Source organism: Macaca fascicularis, chromosome 10 (genome assembly GCF_037993035.2).
Source record: "Macaca fascicularis isolate 582-1 chromosome 10, T2T-MFA8v1.1".
NCBI classification, from domain to species: domain Eukaryota; kingdom Metazoa; phylum Chordata; class Mammalia; order Primates; family Cercopithecidae; genus Macaca; species Macaca fascicularis.
In genome coordinates this window covers 118351846-118366941 of record NC_088384.1, presented here as the reverse complement: position 1 = coordinate 118366941, position 15096 = coordinate 118351846, and the positions used below count along the sequence as shown (strand labels likewise).

At 64.5% G+C, this 15096-nt stretch overlaps 2 protein-coding genes and 1 long non-coding RNA gene across 24 annotated transcripts in view; 2 read left to right on the top strand and 1 right to left on the bottom strand.

Annotated features, from left to right (window-relative positions):
• Nucleotides 1-8277, top strand: part of LAMA5 (laminin subunit alpha 5) — a 58634-nt gene extending 50357 nt beyond the window's left edge. For 4 of the 5 annotated variants that reach the window (XM_065523370.2, XM_065523371.2, XM_065523368.2 and 1 more), the window contains 27 exons: nucleotides 54-170; nucleotides 336-490; nucleotides 830-971; nucleotides 1080-1182; nucleotides 1779-1889; nucleotides 2623-2802; nucleotides 2890-3038; nucleotides 3112-3282; nucleotides 3383-3519; nucleotides 3656-3809; nucleotides 3998-4131; nucleotides 4203-4365; nucleotides 4443-4565; nucleotides 4672-4820; nucleotides 4950-5082; nucleotides 5166-5309; nucleotides 5432-5562; nucleotides 5666-5833; nucleotides 5910-6045; nucleotides 6139-6314; nucleotides 6382-6574; nucleotides 6644-6808; nucleotides 6905-7058; nucleotides 7165-7298; nucleotides 7394-7487; nucleotides 7647-7766; nucleotides 7957-8277. In XM_065523370.2, the coding sequence (XP_065379442.1) occupies nucleotides 54-170; nucleotides 336-490; nucleotides 830-971; nucleotides 1080-1182; nucleotides 1779-1889; nucleotides 2623-2802; nucleotides 2890-3038; nucleotides 3112-3282; nucleotides 3383-3519; nucleotides 3656-3809; nucleotides 3998-4131; nucleotides 4203-4365; nucleotides 4443-4565; nucleotides 4672-4820; nucleotides 4950-5082; nucleotides 5166-5309; nucleotides 5432-5562; nucleotides 5666-5833; nucleotides 5910-6045; nucleotides 6139-6314; nucleotides 6382-6574; nucleotides 6644-6808; nucleotides 6905-7058; nucleotides 7165-7298; nucleotides 7394-7487; nucleotides 7647-7766; nucleotides 7957-8096 (3876 nt within the window). In that variant the 3' untranslated portion in view covers nucleotides 8097-8277. The remainder of the gene's footprint in view (nucleotides 1-53; nucleotides 171-335; nucleotides 491-829; nucleotides 972-1079; nucleotides 1183-1778; nucleotides 1890-2622; nucleotides 2803-2889; nucleotides 3039-3111; nucleotides 3283-3382; nucleotides 3520-3655; nucleotides 3810-3997; nucleotides 4132-4202; nucleotides 4366-4442; nucleotides 4566-4671; nucleotides 4821-4949; nucleotides 5083-5165; nucleotides 5310-5431; nucleotides 5563-5665; nucleotides 5834-5909; nucleotides 6046-6138; nucleotides 6315-6381; nucleotides 6575-6643; nucleotides 6809-6904; nucleotides 7059-7164; nucleotides 7299-7393; nucleotides 7488-7646; nucleotides 7767-7956) is intronic. The other variant, XM_065523369.2, reaches the window with a different exon arrangement.
• Nucleotides 8278-8548: 271 nt separating this feature from the next.
• On the bottom strand, nucleotides 8549-14540 carry ADRM1 (ADRM1 26S proteasome ubiquitin receptor). 17 transcript variants are annotated; one of them, XM_045363259.3, is made up of 10 exons: nucleotides 14127-14540; nucleotides 13728-13941; nucleotides 13002-13118; nucleotides 11233-11356; nucleotides 10718-10804; nucleotides 9956-10037; nucleotides 9574-9827; nucleotides 9227-9384; nucleotides 8935-9037; nucleotides 8549-8751 (listed from the first exon to the last, which is right to left on the bottom strand). In XM_045363259.3, the coding sequence occupies exons 1-10, from the start codon at nucleotides 14399-14401 to the stop codon at nucleotides 8645-8647; spliced, it is 1521 nt and encodes a 506-aa protein (XP_045219194.1). In that variant the 5' UTR covers nucleotides 14402-14540; the 3' UTR covers nucleotides 8549-8644. The 17 variants fall into 17 exon arrangements, with proteins under 17 accessions (XP_045219194.1, XP_015285531.2, XP_015285532.1 ...); XM_015430045.4 differs by having other exon boundaries at nucleotides 9574-9806; XM_015430046.4 differs by having other exon boundaries at nucleotides 14472-14540.
• LOC141407954 (uncharacterized) lies at nucleotides 10845-12036 on the top strand. Of its 2 annotated transcripts, XR_012419603.1 has the most exons (3): nucleotides 10845-10976; nucleotides 11363-11439; nucleotides 11726-11860. It is a non-coding gene; the product is annotated as an uncharacterized lncRNA (long non-coding RNA). The 2 variants fall into 2 exon arrangements; XR_012419602.1 differs by lacking the exon at nucleotides 10845-10976 and having other exon boundaries at nucleotides 11110-11439; nucleotides 11726-12036.
• Nucleotides 14541-15096: the final 556 nt, after the last annotated feature.

Here is a 15096-nt window from a genome sequence, read left to right as displayed (position 1 = left end):
CTTTAATCTTTTTTTACCTTTCATTGTCCCCAACTCCCCTGCATTGCCTTCAGCAAAGGAAGCAGGAGCTGTCCCGGGACAATGCCACCCTGAAGGCCACTCTACATGCAGCTAGTGACACCCTGGCCAGCATCTTCAGGTTGCTGCACAGCCTGGACCAGGCCAAGGAGGTGAGTGCAGCCCCTGACCCCTGTCACCACCCCATCCATGGCCAACTCCCTCCCAGGCCCGTGGGCAGCTTTGTGTGCACACTTGCGTGCAGAGCCCACCCTCAGGGTCGTGGATCAGGTGGCTGTGAGCAGGATGAGGGGCTGCTAAGTCCACTCAATTTCCAGGAGCTGGAGCGCCTCGCCGCCAGCCTGGACGGGGCTCGGACCCCACTGCTGCAGAGGATGCAGAACTTCTCCCCAGCGGGCAGCAAGCTGCGTCTGGTGGAGGCCGCCGAGGCCCACGCACAGCAGCTGGACCAGCTGGCGCTCAACCTGTCCAGGTGCGTGGCCAGGAGAGGAGGGGCCCTGCGCCCACCCTGGGGATGCAGCCTGGGCCTTGGGAGGGCCCAGGGCCTTGGGAACGCTCCTAGGGGCTGAGGCCGTTGTCCTCAAAGAAGCCAGGCCTTCCTCAGCTTCATGGCAAGCTGGGGCCCAGAGTGACAGGAGCAGGCAGGAGCAGTACACCCAGCAGACGACAGGCATGGGCAAAGGCCTGGAGGCAGAACTTGGCGGGCGGGCGTGGGTGCGGCTGACCGTGAGCGCAGGAGGCTGGAGAGCCAGGCCGAGGGTGTCTGCTCGCCCGTGCTTACCTGCTCCTTCGACCTTCCCTTCCACTACAGCATCATCCTGGACATCAACCAGGACCGCCTTACCCAGAGGGCCATCGAGGCCTCCAGCGCTTACAGCCGCATCCTGCAGGCCGTGCAGGCTGCCGAGGATGCTGCTGGCCAGGCCCTGCAGCAGGCAGACCACACGTGGGCGGTGAGGCCCCTACCTTCCTCTCAGCCCCAGCAGGAGCGCCCCCACTGCCTGCACCTCCCGCAGCCCCGGCCCACGCGTCTGAGCCGCGGTCTGTCCTTGCATCCACAGACAGTGGTGCGGCAGGGCCTGGTGGACCGAGCCCGGCAGCTCCTGGCAAACAGCAGTGCACTGGAGGAGGCTGTGCTCCGGGAACAGCGGAGGCTGGGCCTCGGTGAGTGCTGGGCTCCGATGGGGGCCCTTGGGCCTGCTGGGCATCTAAGCTCTCAGGGACCCTCAGCCCCCAGCCACATGCACGCGTGGGGTTGTGGGTCGCCGCAGCGTGGCTCGGGGTGGGAGGGCTTTGGAGGTGGCTCCCCAGCTGCTTGTGTGTCAGCCCCAGGGAGCCCTGCAGGGGAGCCCAGGGAGGAGCAGCCTCCTGCAAGGCACTGGCTGCCACTGAGGCACCAGCTGAGGCACAGGGTACAGGGCAAGATGGTACGTGGCCTCTGCTCTGCTGACTTGAGGGCCACATGTGTGCCAAGCTGCGCAATGAGAACGGTGTGAGCTGCCAGAACCAGAGGGGTGTCTCTTCTGAGCCTCTATTGTTTCATCTGTGCGATGGGGACAGCTCTGCCTGCAGTGGGAACGGAGGCTGTGCTGAGACTCAACACCTCCCCACAGGCCAAGGGACTCCATGTCTGAGTGTCCCTGTCCGTCTGTCTGCCTGTGTGTCAGCCTGGGTCCTCCTGGGGTCAGAAAGGTGGAGGTGGGCTGCACTTGTATATTGGGGGTGAAGCTGCCTGGGAGCTGAAGCTGCCTCCCCCGCAGTGTGGGCTGCCCTCCAGGGTGCCGGGACCCAGCTCCGAGATGTCCGGGCCAAGAAGGACCAACTGGAGGCGCGCATCCAGGCGGCGCAGGCCATGCTTGCCATGGACACAGGTACTCGGAGCCTGGGCGCGGCTCCCGCAGCCGGCTGACCACGAGGCTCAGTGACACTGGCGTTGGCCACACATGGCTGCTGACTGCTCACTGTGCTGTTGAAGAGACCCCCACAGTGGGCAGCTGGGGCCAGACACAGAACGCCTGCCAGGGAGGTGCCAGGGCTGCAGATAGCACACAACAGCCCCAGCCGTCGGGAGGCTGGCAGGCTTGGAAATGCTTTGGGTAGAAGTGGAGGTGTAGGTGGGAGGCTGTAGGCCTGGGGCGGGGGTATTGGGGCGCACCCTGCAGGAAGAGCGCCCAGGAGGGCACAGTGGTCAGCGTGGCTGGAACCAAGGGGCTGGCAAGACCTTGGGCGGTGAGGACCAGGGCTCCCACCCTGCGAGGCTTGGAGCAGAGGATGATGTGGCCTCACCCGGTTTCTGAGGGACCCCTGAGGCTGCTGGCTGTTCCCAGCAAGCCCAGGAGAGAGGGTGGGGCCAGGAGGTGGGAGGTGACACAGGGCACATGTCCAGGGACCAGCTATGGCCTGGGAGGCTGGGTGCCTGTCCTGGCATGGAGGGGGCGTCTGGTGGGATGGGTTTGGATTGCACTGCATTTCGGGGTGTCAGGGTCTCACACGATCCGTAGGGGGTTGGATGTCCCTGTTGCTGGCCCGACAAAAGGACTTGGGGACATGAAGCCAGAATGGTCCCTGCTGGCCTCTGCTGAGCCTGCCCTCTGCCCACCACAGACGAGACGAGCAAGAAGATCGCACACGCCAAGGCTGTGGCCGCTGAAGCCCAGGACGTGGCCGCCCGTGTGGAGACGCAGCTGCAGGCCGTGCAGGAGAGCGTGGAGCGGTGGCAGGGCCAGTATGAGGGCCTGCGGGGCCAGGACCTGGGCCAGGCGGTGCTCGACGCAGGCCGCTCAGGTGTGCCCATGGCCCTCGAGGTGCCCCTGAGGGAGGCGGGGCAGGGTGGGGGGTAAAAGTCTCAGGGCCACCACTCCCTCTGTGCAGTGTCCAGCCTGGAGAAGACGCTGCCCCAGCTGCTGGCCAAGCTGAGTGTCCTGGAGAACCGTGGGGCGCACAACGCCAGCCTGGTCCTGTCCGCCAGCATCGGCCGTGTGCGGCAGCTTATTGCCCAGGCCCGGGGCGCTGCCAGCAAGGTGGGTGAGAGTCCCAGGGGAAGGTGCACATCAGGGAGGGTGGTGATGAATGCTGATGGACTGTGCCCCGCAGGTCAAGGTGCCCATGAAGTTCAATGGGCGCTCAGGGGTGCAGCTGCGCACCCCACGGGATCTTGCCGACCTTGCTGCCTACACTGCCCTCAAGTTCTACCTGCAGGGCCCAGAGCCTGAGCCTGGGCAGGGTACCGAGGATCACTTTGTGATGTACATGGGCAGCCGCCAGGTACCGGGCTGGCTGGGTGGATGGGGCCCGAGCTCAGCATCTGTTTGGAAATGGGTGGTACCTGGTCCCCGTCCCGACTGTGTGTCTGTCACTGCTGCAGGCCACTGGGGACTACATGGGTGTGTCTCTGCGTGACAAGAAGGTGCACTGGGTGTATCGGCTGGGCGAGGCGGGCCCTGCAGTCCTGAGCATCGACGAGGACATTGGGGAGCAGTTTGCAGCTGTCAGCCTGGACAGGTGGGAGGCCCTGGAGAGAGTCCGGATGCCTCCAACTGTGGGGCCCATGCCCGTTCGCCATCCCTCACTTCTCCGTGCCCACCCGCCACCCCTCGCCTCTCAATGCCCACTCGCCACCCCTCGCCTCTGCCCTCAGGACTCTCCAGTTTGGCCACATGTCTGTCACAGTGGAGAGACAGATGATCCAGGAAACCAAGGGTGACACGGTGGCCCCTGGGGCAGAGGGGCTGCTCAACCTGCGGCCAGACGACTTTGTCTTCTACGTCGGGGGTTACCCCAGTACCTTCACGGTGAGCCCGCCTGGCTGGGGGCAGCCTGGGAAGGGCTCCACAGCCCCGAGTCACTTGTGTCCTGGAGAGCCATGGGTTCTCTTGGTATCTCGCCTCAGTCCGTCCTGCTGTAGTCTGAAGTCCCCTTGGTCCATCCTGGAGGGGAGATGCCTCAGGCCAGGTGCCCTGACCCAGCCTTGTGCCCACAGCCCCCTCCCCTGCTTCGCTTCCCTGGCTACCGGGGCTGCATCGAGATGGACACGCTGAATGAGGAGGTGGTCAGCCTCTACAACTTCGAGAGGACCTTCCAGCTGGACACGGCTGTGGACAGGCCTTGTGCCCGGTGCGTGTGGCCTGCCCTCCCCGTCTCCACCCACCCCACCCTCCGCTGACCCCAGAACTTCTGACCTGCAGCTCCAAGTCGACCGGGGACCCGTGGCTCACAGACGGCTCCTACCTGGATGGCACCGGTTTTGCCCGCATCAGCTTCGATGGTCAGATCAGCACCACCAAGCGCTTTGAACAGGAGCTGCGCCTCGTATCCTACAGTGGGGTCCTCTTCTTCCTGAAGCAGCAGGTATGCCAGGCACACCTGTCCCACCGTCCCCCCTTGCACTGATCCTGCCCCACACTAACCCTGCCCTGTTTCTGCAGAGCCAGTTCCTGTGCTTGGCCGTGCGAGAAGGCAGCCTCGTGCTGCTGTATGACTTTGGCGCTGGCCTGAGAGAGGCTGTCCCGCTGCAGACCCCACCGCCCCTGACCTCGGCCAGCAAGGCGGTAGGGCCAGGGTGGGGCCGGGGTGGCAGGGAGAGGAGGTGGGACGATGGGGGCGGGGCAGGCCACAGGGACACAGCTGGCCCTGGAGCCCGCACTGGTCCTGCAGATCCAGGTGTTCCTGCTGGGGGGCAGCCGCAAGCGTGTGCTGGTGCGTGTGGAGCGGGCCACGGTGTTCAGCGTGGAGCAGGACAATGTTCTGGAACTGGCCGACGCCTACTACCTGGGGGGCGCGCCGCCCGACCAGCTGCCCCCGAGGTGAGCACTCTGCCGCTGGGGCTCCGAGGCCAGGCTGTCGGGGCGGGAGGCTGGGCTTAGAGGCGACGCCCTGACCCACATCCCTGTGTCCCCGTGTCCCCGTGTCCCCGCATCCCCGCATCCCCGCAGCCTGCGACGGCTCTTCCCCATGGGAGGCTCAGTCCGTGGCTGCGTCAAAGGGATCAAGGCCCTGGGCAAGTATGTGGACCTCAAGCGGCTGAACACAACAGGCGTGAGCGCCGGCTGCACCGCTGACCTGCTGGTGAGCAGCCCTTCCCGGGCTGGGGGTGGCATCTGTGGACATGCAGGGGTACCTGCGGGCACTCAGGGACGGCCTCCCCGCAGGTGGGGCGCGCCATGACTTTCCACGGCCACGGCTTCCTTCACCTGGCGCTCTCGAACGTGGCACCCCTCACTGGCGACGTCTACTCCGGCTTTGGCTTCCACAGTGCCCAGGACAGTGCCCTGCTCTACTACCGGGCATCCCCGGTGAGACCTCACACCCGTGCCCACTCCCCAACCTGCAGCGGCCGTCGGGGCAGTCGGGACTGGGGTGGCTGGAATGAGTCTGGGTCCCCAGACTGGCCAGCTGACCTGGCTGCTGTCCCCAGGATGGGCCATGCCAGGTGTCCCTGCGGCAGGGCCACGTGACCCTACAGCTCCTGAGAACTGAAGTGATAGCTGAGGGGGCCTTCGCCGATGGCGCCCCCCATTACGTCGCCTTCTACAGCAATGCCACAGGGTGAGCCTGGCCGCTGGGCCCTCATATGAAGGTCTGGAGGGACACCCGCCTGCACTTGCCCAGACCTCTGTCTCCTCTGAGCCTCCGGCCTCCCGCCCCCCAGGGTCTGGCTCTATGTCGACGACCAGCTCCAGCAGATGAAGCCCCACCGGGGACCACGCCCAGAGCCCCAGCCGCAGCCTGAGGGGCCCCCGAGTCTCCTCCTGGGAGGCCTGCCTGAGCCTGACACCTTTCACTTCAGTGGCTGCATAAGCAACATCTTTGTGCGGCGGTGAGCCCGGTGGGCACTGGGGGGCAAGGCCCCAGCTGGCCTTCTGCAGTGCTGACCGCCTGTCCGCCCCGCACAGGCTCCTGGGCCCACAGCGCGTATTCGACCTGCAGCAGAACCTGGGCAGCGTGAACGTGAGCACGGGCTGTGCACCCACTCTGCAAGCCCAGACCCTGGACCTGGGGCCTAGAGGACTGCGGACTGCCACCCGGAAGGTGGGCGCCCCAGGGGTGAGCGGGCAGAGCTGGTGTGGCTGGAAGGGTGGCCCCCGTGCGGGCAGCCCCTGCATTCACCATCCATGCCCCCAGGCTTCCCGCCGCAGTCGTCAGCCCACCCAGGCTGTGGACCTCAAGCGGCTGGGCACTGTGGATCCCGCCTGCATGCTGCCCCCATACCTCAGGACCACCCAAGACACCTACCAGTTTGGGGGTTCCCCGTCCAGTCACCTGGAGTTTGTGGGCATCCTGGCCCCACATAGGAACTGGTAAGGCCAGACACAGCTGGGGTGGGCTGAGAGGGGCCGCGCAGGCTGACGCCAGCTCCGCTTGCAGGCCCAGCCTCTCCATGCGCGTCCTCCCGCGAAGCCCCCGAGGCCTCCTGCTCTTCGCTGCGAGCCTGAGGCCCAGCAGCCCCTCCCTGGCACTCTTCCTGAGCAATGGACACTTCATCGCACAGATGGAAGGCCTTGGGACTCGGCTCCGCGCCCAGAGCCGCCAGCGCTCCTGGCCTGGCCACTGGCACAAGGTATGGGCCAAGAAGAAGGAAGGTGGGCAGGGCCTGGCGGCCCTACCCTGACCCGCCTCCTGCTCCCAGGTCTCCGTGCGCTGGGAGAAGAACCGGATCCTGCTGGTGACGGACGGGGCCCGGGCCTGGAGCCAGGAGGGGCCACGCTGGCAGCACCAGGGGGCAGAGCACCCCCAGCCCCACACCCTCTTTGTGGGGGGCCTCCCGGCCAGCAGCCACAGCTCCAAACTTCCGGTGAGAACCATCTTGCCCCGGCCCTCACTCCCCACCCACTGTTCACCCCTGTCAGCTGCCCTGGGCCCTGATCCCTGCCCCGTCTGCTCCCTATAGGTGACCGTCGGGTTCAGCGGCTGTGTGAAGAGACTGAGGCTGCACGGAAGGCCCCTGGGGGCCCCCACACGGATGGCAGGGGTCACACCCTGCATCTCGGGCCCCCTGGAGGCGGGCCTGTTCTTCCCAGGCAGCGGGGGACTTATCACTTTAGGTCTGTGGGTGCTGGCATCCCAGGCCCTAGCAGGGCAGGGCAGCGGGCTCCGGGAGGTTCTGGGGAGGGGCCCCCCTTCCTTCTCTATCACAGCCTCTCCCTGCAGACCTCCCAGGAGCTGCACTGCCTGACGTGGGCCTGGAACTGGAGGTGCGGCCCCTGGCAGTCACCGGCCTGATCTTCCACTTGGGCCAGGCCCGGACACCCCCCTATTTGCAGCTGCAGGTGACTGAGAAGCAAGTAAGCCTGGCAGGGGTGGCACACCAGGGCTGGGTTTGCCTCTCCATTCTGGTGACCTTGGGGGCATGCCCTGACCCTCCCTCCTACCCCGCCAGGTCCTGCTGCGGGCGGACGATGGAGCAGGGGAGTTCTCCACATCAGTGACCCGCCCCTCAGTGCTGTGTGACGGCCAGTGGCACCGGCTGGCAGGTGAGGCCCCTCCTGTGGCCAGGGCACTCTGCCACTCCCACCCCAACCCTTCTGCAGAGAGGGAGTCAAGCGGGGCTCTGGGTGGGGCAGCTTCTTTCAGGACTGGAGAGAGGCCTGGCTGGGGACTACCTGGCCTCAGGAGTCCACCTTCTCCCACAGTGATGAAAGGCGGAAACGTGCTCCGGCTAGAGGTGGACGCACAGAGCAACCACACCGTGGGCCCCTCGCTGGCGGCTGCGGCTGGTGCCCCAGCCCCTCTGCACCTCGGGGGCCTGCCTGGTGAGTGCAGCCTTGATCAAGCGTGGTGGAGCTGCCCCTCAGGACTAGAGGCTGGGTAACCCACCCCCCTCCCACCCTCCTGTGGTGTGGAACAAGACAGAAGCTGGGTGGGGGACATATGTCTGGGAAAGGGCTGTGGGTCCCAAGCTGCCCTCCAACCACCCTTCTTCCATCTTCCCTGCGCCCCCAGAGCCCACGGCCATGCAGCCCTGGCCCCCTGCCTACCGTGGCTGCATGAGGAGGCTGACAGTGAACCGGGCCCCCGTCACCATGACTCGCTCTGCAGAGGTCCACGGGGCAGTGGGGGCCAGTGGCTGCCCAGCCGCCTAGGGCACTGCCAACCCTGGCCTCTGGTTAGGCCCTTGCAGGTGACTCCTCTCACTGCCCTTTGTGCTCACCTCATAGGTGTTTATTGGGATTCTAGGCTCTATGGGTGACAGATCTTGTTTCTGGAGATGGTTTAAATTATATCTTTTTAAATGAAAGAATAAAATACTGCAAAATGTTTTTATACTTGGCCCTTCCACCTATTTTTAATTGTGAGAGATTTGTAATCACTGGTTCCTCCTTAAAAATTAAAAAGTAACTTCTGTGTAGCTGAATGTTGACTTAAATACAGAGTCTCAAAACAGGTCTGGAACTGGCCTGGACAGAAGCACCAGACTTCTGGGGTGACCATTTTCCATCGTTAGGTCAAGTAAGTTTCTCTGGGATCCTACAGCAGCTCCTCACGCTAGCATCTGTCCAGCCAAAACTCCTTTGGGCAAAGAAAGGAGGCGTTGGCGGGTAAAAGAAAAGACTTTATTATCAGTGGGTGGGAGGTGAGGCTGTGCAACGCACTGCAAGCGCCGTCAGTCCCTCGGAGGATGGCGCGTGGCTCAGTCCAGGCTCATGTCCTCCTCTTCGTCCTTCTTGTCCTTTGTGTCGCCCTCTTTCTGCTCGGGCTTGGCGTTGTTCTGCATGGCTTTGGCAAACGCTTCCACATCTAGAACATGTTAAAGACACAAGGTGGCATCTAACCCTTGCCCAGAACTGGGGATCAAAGCAGTGGGATCAAGGGCAGAAGGGCTGTGACCTTCGCCCCCTCAGCCCCACTTCGCAAATCCAGGGGGACAGGAATGGACCCTGCCTCTGGCTCGGGCCCAGAGGTGCAGGCACAGCCACTTACCGCCCTTGTTGGCGGCCTCCACGGCCTCCGCAGGCAGACCGAACTGGCACATGAGGGGGCCCAGCTGCCCCGAGGCCAAGGCTGCGCTGAACATGCCCAGGGCCTGCAAGGAAGAGCCAGGCGAGGGCTGAGCTCCACCCTGGGCTGCGGCCCAGAGCCGCACTGCTGAGCTGCCAGCTCTGGGGGTCGGGCACACGAGGCACGGCCACGGTGAAGGTGGGGCAGGGCCTCTTCCTCCCTCCTGCCCACTCCCTGAGCACACAGCGGAGGGCACCCCGGGCCCGGCCTCTACCTGCTGGAACTGGGGCGAGGTCAGGGTGTTCTGGATCTCTTCCGCGGTCTGCGGCAGTGACTCCCCAGATGGCAAGTAGGGAAGCAGGCGCTCCTGGACGTCCGCGTTGGCGAGGATGGGAGCCATGATCTCTGGCGTCAACACACTGGCCAGGTCCACTGGGACACAAGAACACGGCCATCAGCTCGATGCCAGCCTAAGTGCCCACATGGAGGGTATGCAAGCAGGGGCTCAGCCCATGGCCCCAGCACCCCAGGCGCGCACAAGAGGCACACGCCTTGGGAGGTCAGCTTGCCAGGGACAGCAGGCTCCATGCCCCCCCAGCTCCGGGCAACAGCACACGTTACCTTGCTGGCCACCCGCTGGCCCAGCCGGTACATTCATCGTGGCCAGGATGCTCTGGAGGTCGCTCAGCTGGATGGGCTGGGTCGGGCTGGCTGCTGTGCTGGCTCCGTTCCCGGAACTGGGCGCAGGGCTCGGGCTAGTTGCTGAGGCAGCTGCTGGAGCAGAAGGGGCTGGGGTGGCACGGGTGGAAGAGGTGGTGGATGACGGGGTGACTGCTGCCGACTGGCTCCGGGAGCTGCGAAGACAGAGGGCACCGCTGGAGCGGACACGCCCCCACACAGCAGGGCCTACTCGCAGGGTCCAAGGTGCCAGGCCAGGATTCCCCGCTGTCCCTCCCATAACACCGTGGCGCCCGCATGGCGGAGCTGGAGCCATGGCGCTCACCTGGAGGAGGAGCTGCTCCCTGGAGGCCCGCTGCTCCCCAGTAAGCTGGCCAGGCCGGGTCCAGTCAGGGCCCCCAGCCCACCTGCGGGGGCAAGGAAATGCGAGCTCTTATGCCCTCTAGCCCACCAGGAAGAGCCTGCCCCTCCCCAGGCCAGAGGAGCAGGAATTCCCAACACCAAAGCCAGGAGCCGCGGGGTGAAGCGGGGCAGTGGGGACCACAGGCCTGGAGGAGCCGCGGGGCGGTGGGGACCACAGGCCTGGAGGAGCCGCGGGGTGGGGGGGCGGGCAGACATGTGCAGCTGTGTTCCGGAAGCAAGGTCACTTCTGTTCCATCCCATGACACAATTCATGTACTTAGATTAAAAGCAGATTCAGTCCAGATCCCACCCAAAGGGACAAGTATTTCTGAAGGGCCAAGCACACGGGTCTGTACTCCATGAACTAGCGGCAGGCAGGCGGCCATATGGGGCCAAGGGACCCAGGGCAGGAACCCCAGCTCCCTCCAGTCCCCCAGCCCCGCCGCTCAGCCAGCCATCCTCCTCTGAAGTACCCAGCCGGGGTCCTCACCAGGGGCCCGGAAGCCTGTGCTCACCCAGCTCTAGCCACAGGCAAACAAGCGCATTCCCAAAGGGGAACCAGCTTGCGGACACACAGGCTCCCCGACACCACGCAGACAGCTAGCAAAAGTTTAAAGGAAACAAAGACAGGGCCTCAAAGCATTCCCAGCAGAAGCTGCCTGAGAGCCTGGGAGGCGCATGTTACCCAGTCCTCCGAGGCCGGCTGGTCCGATGAGCTGCATGAGCTGACTGTGGCTCATGTTCCCCAGCAGGCTCTGCAGGCCGCCCTCACCTGGAAAACACTGCAGCTCAGGGGGGCCTGCCCTAGCCAGATCCACGCCAGCCCCACAGCACCGCCCCGGCCAGCCCCACTCCGGCCCCACAGTGCTGCCTGGGCCTCTGCTGAGCACCCCACTCGGCTGCCTCTGAACTCTACAGGCGGCACCACTTGAAGTGACGCAACGGTGGGCCACAGACCCGTCCTACCCCATGAAGATGGGACTGGGGAGTGACCCAGGGAGCTAACAGGGTGTCTAACTTAGAATCTTCTATTTCCACTTCCAAACAACCTGTGCCAAGGGAGCGAGGAGCTAACAGGGTGTCTAACTTAGAATCTTCTATTTCCACTTCCAAACAACCTGTGCGGAGGGAGCGAGTCATCCACAGTAGACTCTGGCCTCCCAGGAAACCCTGAGCTCATGTGACAGAGCTGACAGTTACCGCCTAGTGCAGAGAGCTCGTGGCCGCTGCTCCCGCTCGCCCCCAGCGCCCCAGGCATTGGGGGGTTGTTCAGATACTCGTTGACTTTCCGGCAGTGCTCCTCATCCTGGTCTGTCTTGGGTTCCTGCAGAGAAAGGACACGTAAGAGCAGGAGCCGGTGCCAGCTCACTCTGAGGGCCACCACAGCCATCCTGAGCTGGCTTACAGGTGAGGGACCTGAGAGGCACAGGCGTGTGTACCTGGCTACACAGTGCTGAGGAGACAGGACTCAGCTCAGCAGGTGAGGGGATGGCAGTGGTGCCTGCTGAGCACAATGCTCCGCGCCCTGCCCCAGTCTGCCGCAATGCTGGCTGTGCCCTGTCCCCCTCCACCCATTTCACAGATGGGGAGCCTAGGGCTCCGAAGGCACTTGGCTGCTGCCAAGCCAAGTCCTCTCACCCTCTTGCTCTCTGGGGTGTGGTTCTTTATACACCTGTCTCCTTCCTTCAACCAGTGGAAGGCAGCGAACTGGCCCGCTCAGCACACCACAGCCCAGAGCCACGGCAGGCCCTCACAATCGAGCACACGTGTGTGTCCCCACACGTGCACAGACCAGGGTCAGAAGCATCAACCTGCGAGCACACAGAGCTGGGAGCAGAGCACCCACGCACACCTCCAACAGCTATGGAGGCTGCAGGGCGCCAGGGACACTGGGAGTCCCTGCCCTCATGGGCACACCCCGAACGGCAGGGCGCCAGGGACACTGGGAGTCCCTGCCCTCATGGCAAAGCGGGGACAGGGACTTAAAAGTCATCAACAGGAAAATCGGGGAAAAAAGGGGAGAGGGTGGTAACAGTTGGACACTACTTCTTGGCAAAACCGTGGAAAAACACGTTCTACACCAGCAGGTGGCAAACTGTGCTCCCCATCTGTGTTTGCAAATAAAGTTTAATTGGAACTCGGCTATGCCTGTTCATTTCCCAGGCCACGTGCACAGTGCCTGCAGAGGTGAGCGGCAACACGGACCATCTGCCCCCCAGAGGCCTCTCAGACAGGGCCACCCTTGCTCTCGAAAGGGCCAAGGTTGGGGGTGGGGACAGCAGCTCCACCTCTGGCAGAGGGCATGGCATTCTCTCTCCACATTGCAAACGCACGCACACGCTTTCTGACCACAGGCCCGCCACCAGTTTTCACCTCCAGATTATACTGGCTTATGGAAAATAATCTGTGTACCAGGCAATTCTTTGCAACACTGCCTGTAACAGCACAAAAAACAGCAACAAGCTCAATGGTCACTGACAGATGGCAGAATGAGCAATGGCCTCTGGACCCAACGGACGCTCTGCAGCTGTGGGTAAGAGAAACCCTGGGCGCTGATACCCCTGGCCTCCAGGACACACTGCCAGGGAAGGGGCAGGGCTGTGGAGAGGGAGAGGAGAATGCTTCGTTTCTGTGAGCCACACAGGAGCCCCTGCCTCTGCTGCGGGGGCCTCAGTGACCCACAGCAAGGGGCAGAGAGGGCACTGGGCATCGCTGGAACCAGGGTCAGCATGCCTGTCTGGCTGGAAATTCCACACCGCAATTGGGTACCCGGAGCCCAGCCTGGAGCCGCCGTACTCTGGGAGAGGACCTCGGCCCCAGAGAACACGCACCACAGTCCCGGGGTGGCATCTCAGGCCGTGTGGCCGGTGCCCGCTGGTTTGTAACAGCCAATTGCACCACACTGCAAGCAAGTTCCTAACTGAATCACAGGGCAACAAAAAGGCAAAACCCCAAGAGCTGCCCCGTACCTGCATCCAGAAGAAAAGCCGCTTGGACCCTGCCTTGAACTTCAGCACGTAGACCCTCCCGCTGGGGCACTGCGGCACCCGCTTGAACTCACAGTCGTCAGGGAAGATGATCAAGTCCTGGCAAGCCACAGGAAGAGAGAGTCAGCGGTGCAGATGGCACCACTGTGCCCAGTCTCAGGAGAGCATGCCAGGCCCTGGGTCTAACGGGGTGGGGTGCACAAGAGGCAGCTAAGCCGCCAGATCCCTCGCTGGCAGGGTCTCCCCCAGGTGGAGAAGCCAGGGTCAGAGACAGCCCATGAAAGGCAAGGCGCGGGGGAGAGAGCAGGAAATGGGCCTTTCAGATAGCAACAGGGTTTCTGAGACGTGTTGGGAACAACATTCCTAGAGTAGTTAAAAGGTCAACTCTGAACTACTCTCCAATGTAACAAAAAACAACTTAAAGTTTGAAGAACAAAGAAGACTGAGTGAAGCGGCCAGGCAGAGAGCTCCAGGCTCTCCAGGGCCACACCTCCAACCCCAGGCACCTCACACGGAAAGTTCAAGACACACAGTGGCCGAGACGCCCCTGTCATCGCGGAAACCAGGACGACTCATCAGCACGACAGCCGATGACGGCCTCACGAGCGTTCCCCAGATGCGGCCAAGCCCCCACCGCGAACTCCAAAGCGAGGACTCCGAGGGCCCGAGAAGTCGCCTGTCCCGCTGTCGCGGCTCTGGGACACTCACGTCTTCCACGTTCCCGGACGTCCTGTCCTTCCAGCAGAAGTGAATAAGCGAGTCGTCCGTCTGCTGAATGTACACCAGCCCTTTCCGCTTATCCGGGGTCACGGTGGTCCCCTTCAGGGACATCTTTCCCGCCCGAAACTCCACCAGGTACTTGTTGGAGGCGCCCCGAGAGCCTGGCACCAGGCTTGGGAAGAGCGCGCCTGAGGTCGTCATCCTGAAAGCGCGGAGACGACGCTGAGACGCGGCGGTCACGGTCGCCTGCGGTCCGGCAAGCTCCCGCCCCCTGGGGTGTTTGGGAGCAGGGGGCCGGCGCCCAGAGCTGCCTAAGGCCGCGCAGGCCCCGTCCACACTGACACGCCGGGCTGCTTTCCGCGTTTCCCCCGCGCCCGCCGAACGCACCGCTCGCAGTCGGCGCTGGGCCGGGGCAGCCCCGCCGAGCCTAATGGGGCCGGCCCCAGGCGTGACGCCGTCTCCGCGGGGAACCAGCCTCGACGCGCCGCCCCGGCGACCCGCTCCGCGGGGCAGATCCGCCCGAGCTCCCGCCGAGCCCCACGCTCAGGGCAGCAGGCGGAACCGGGGCGGCGCCCGAACCCCAGAGCCCCCACCCGGCCCGGCCCCCGCAGGCCCCGCCCGCCGCGCCGGCCACCTTCTCGTCCTGGCTGACCCCGCCCCATCCCCGGACCAGCAGCCCCTGCCCCCGCCTCCGGTCGCCCCCGGCCGCCCCAGGACCTGCGACCCCCGCACCTGCCTCGCGCCCACACTCGTACGAGAGGCGCCGTCCGGGCTCTTCCTCCTCGGCGCCTGCCGGGCCCCGCCGGAAGCCCGCGTTCGGCCCGCCCCGCCTGCCGCTCTCGCCACCGATTGGGCCCCGGAGGCCCCGAGGCCGGCCCTAATCTGCCACCGATTGGCGAGGGCGACCGTCCATCGCACTCGCTCCTCCCCGGTCCGCCCCCGCGCCGGCGCCTCTTTTCCGGCGGAAGCGCGGGCCGGGAGGCGCGTGGGCCAGAGCGGCCCCTATTGTTGCTGTGTCATAGGGGAGCGGCGGCGGCCCCTAGAGGCGGCGCCAAGGACCGCAGGCGGGTTTCAGAAGCGCGCTGGGGACCTGCTGAGGTCGGGCCAAGCCCACCCCTCGGCGTCGCCAGCCCGGGCGGGAAGAGCTGTCACTCGTGTGACTGTGCCAGGGGATAGGAGGAAGCCGAGGAGTGCGGTCCGGCTCTGGGCGGCAGGCACCAGGGCTACGCACAGAAGTGACCATGGTTCAGCGCTTCGGGCACCCGGGCAGGAGCTGCAGTCCACGCGTCCGGGAGAGCAGGGGTCCGGGAAGGGAGAGCAGGGGTGAGAACCGTGACATGGTCTCAGCTGCATACAT

What these genes read in the sequence shown, in the direction of transcription:
- ADRM1 (XM_045363259.3), bottom strand. Translation starts at nt 14,401, where the DNA reads ATGGGGCGGGGTCAGCCAGGACGAGAAGGTGGCCGGCGCGGCGGGCGG. An exon ending in CCCAGCGCCGACTGCGAGCG is followed by an intron (nt 13,942 to 14,126) that starts GTGCGTTCGGCG and finishes CCGCGCTTTCAG; the next exon opens with GATGACGACCTCAGGCGCGC. An exon ending in GCCAGCGGGTGGCCAGCAAG is followed by an intron (nt 9,385 to 9,573) that starts GTAACGTGTGCT and finishes CTTGTGTCCCAG; the next exon opens with TGGACCTGGCCAGTGTGTTG.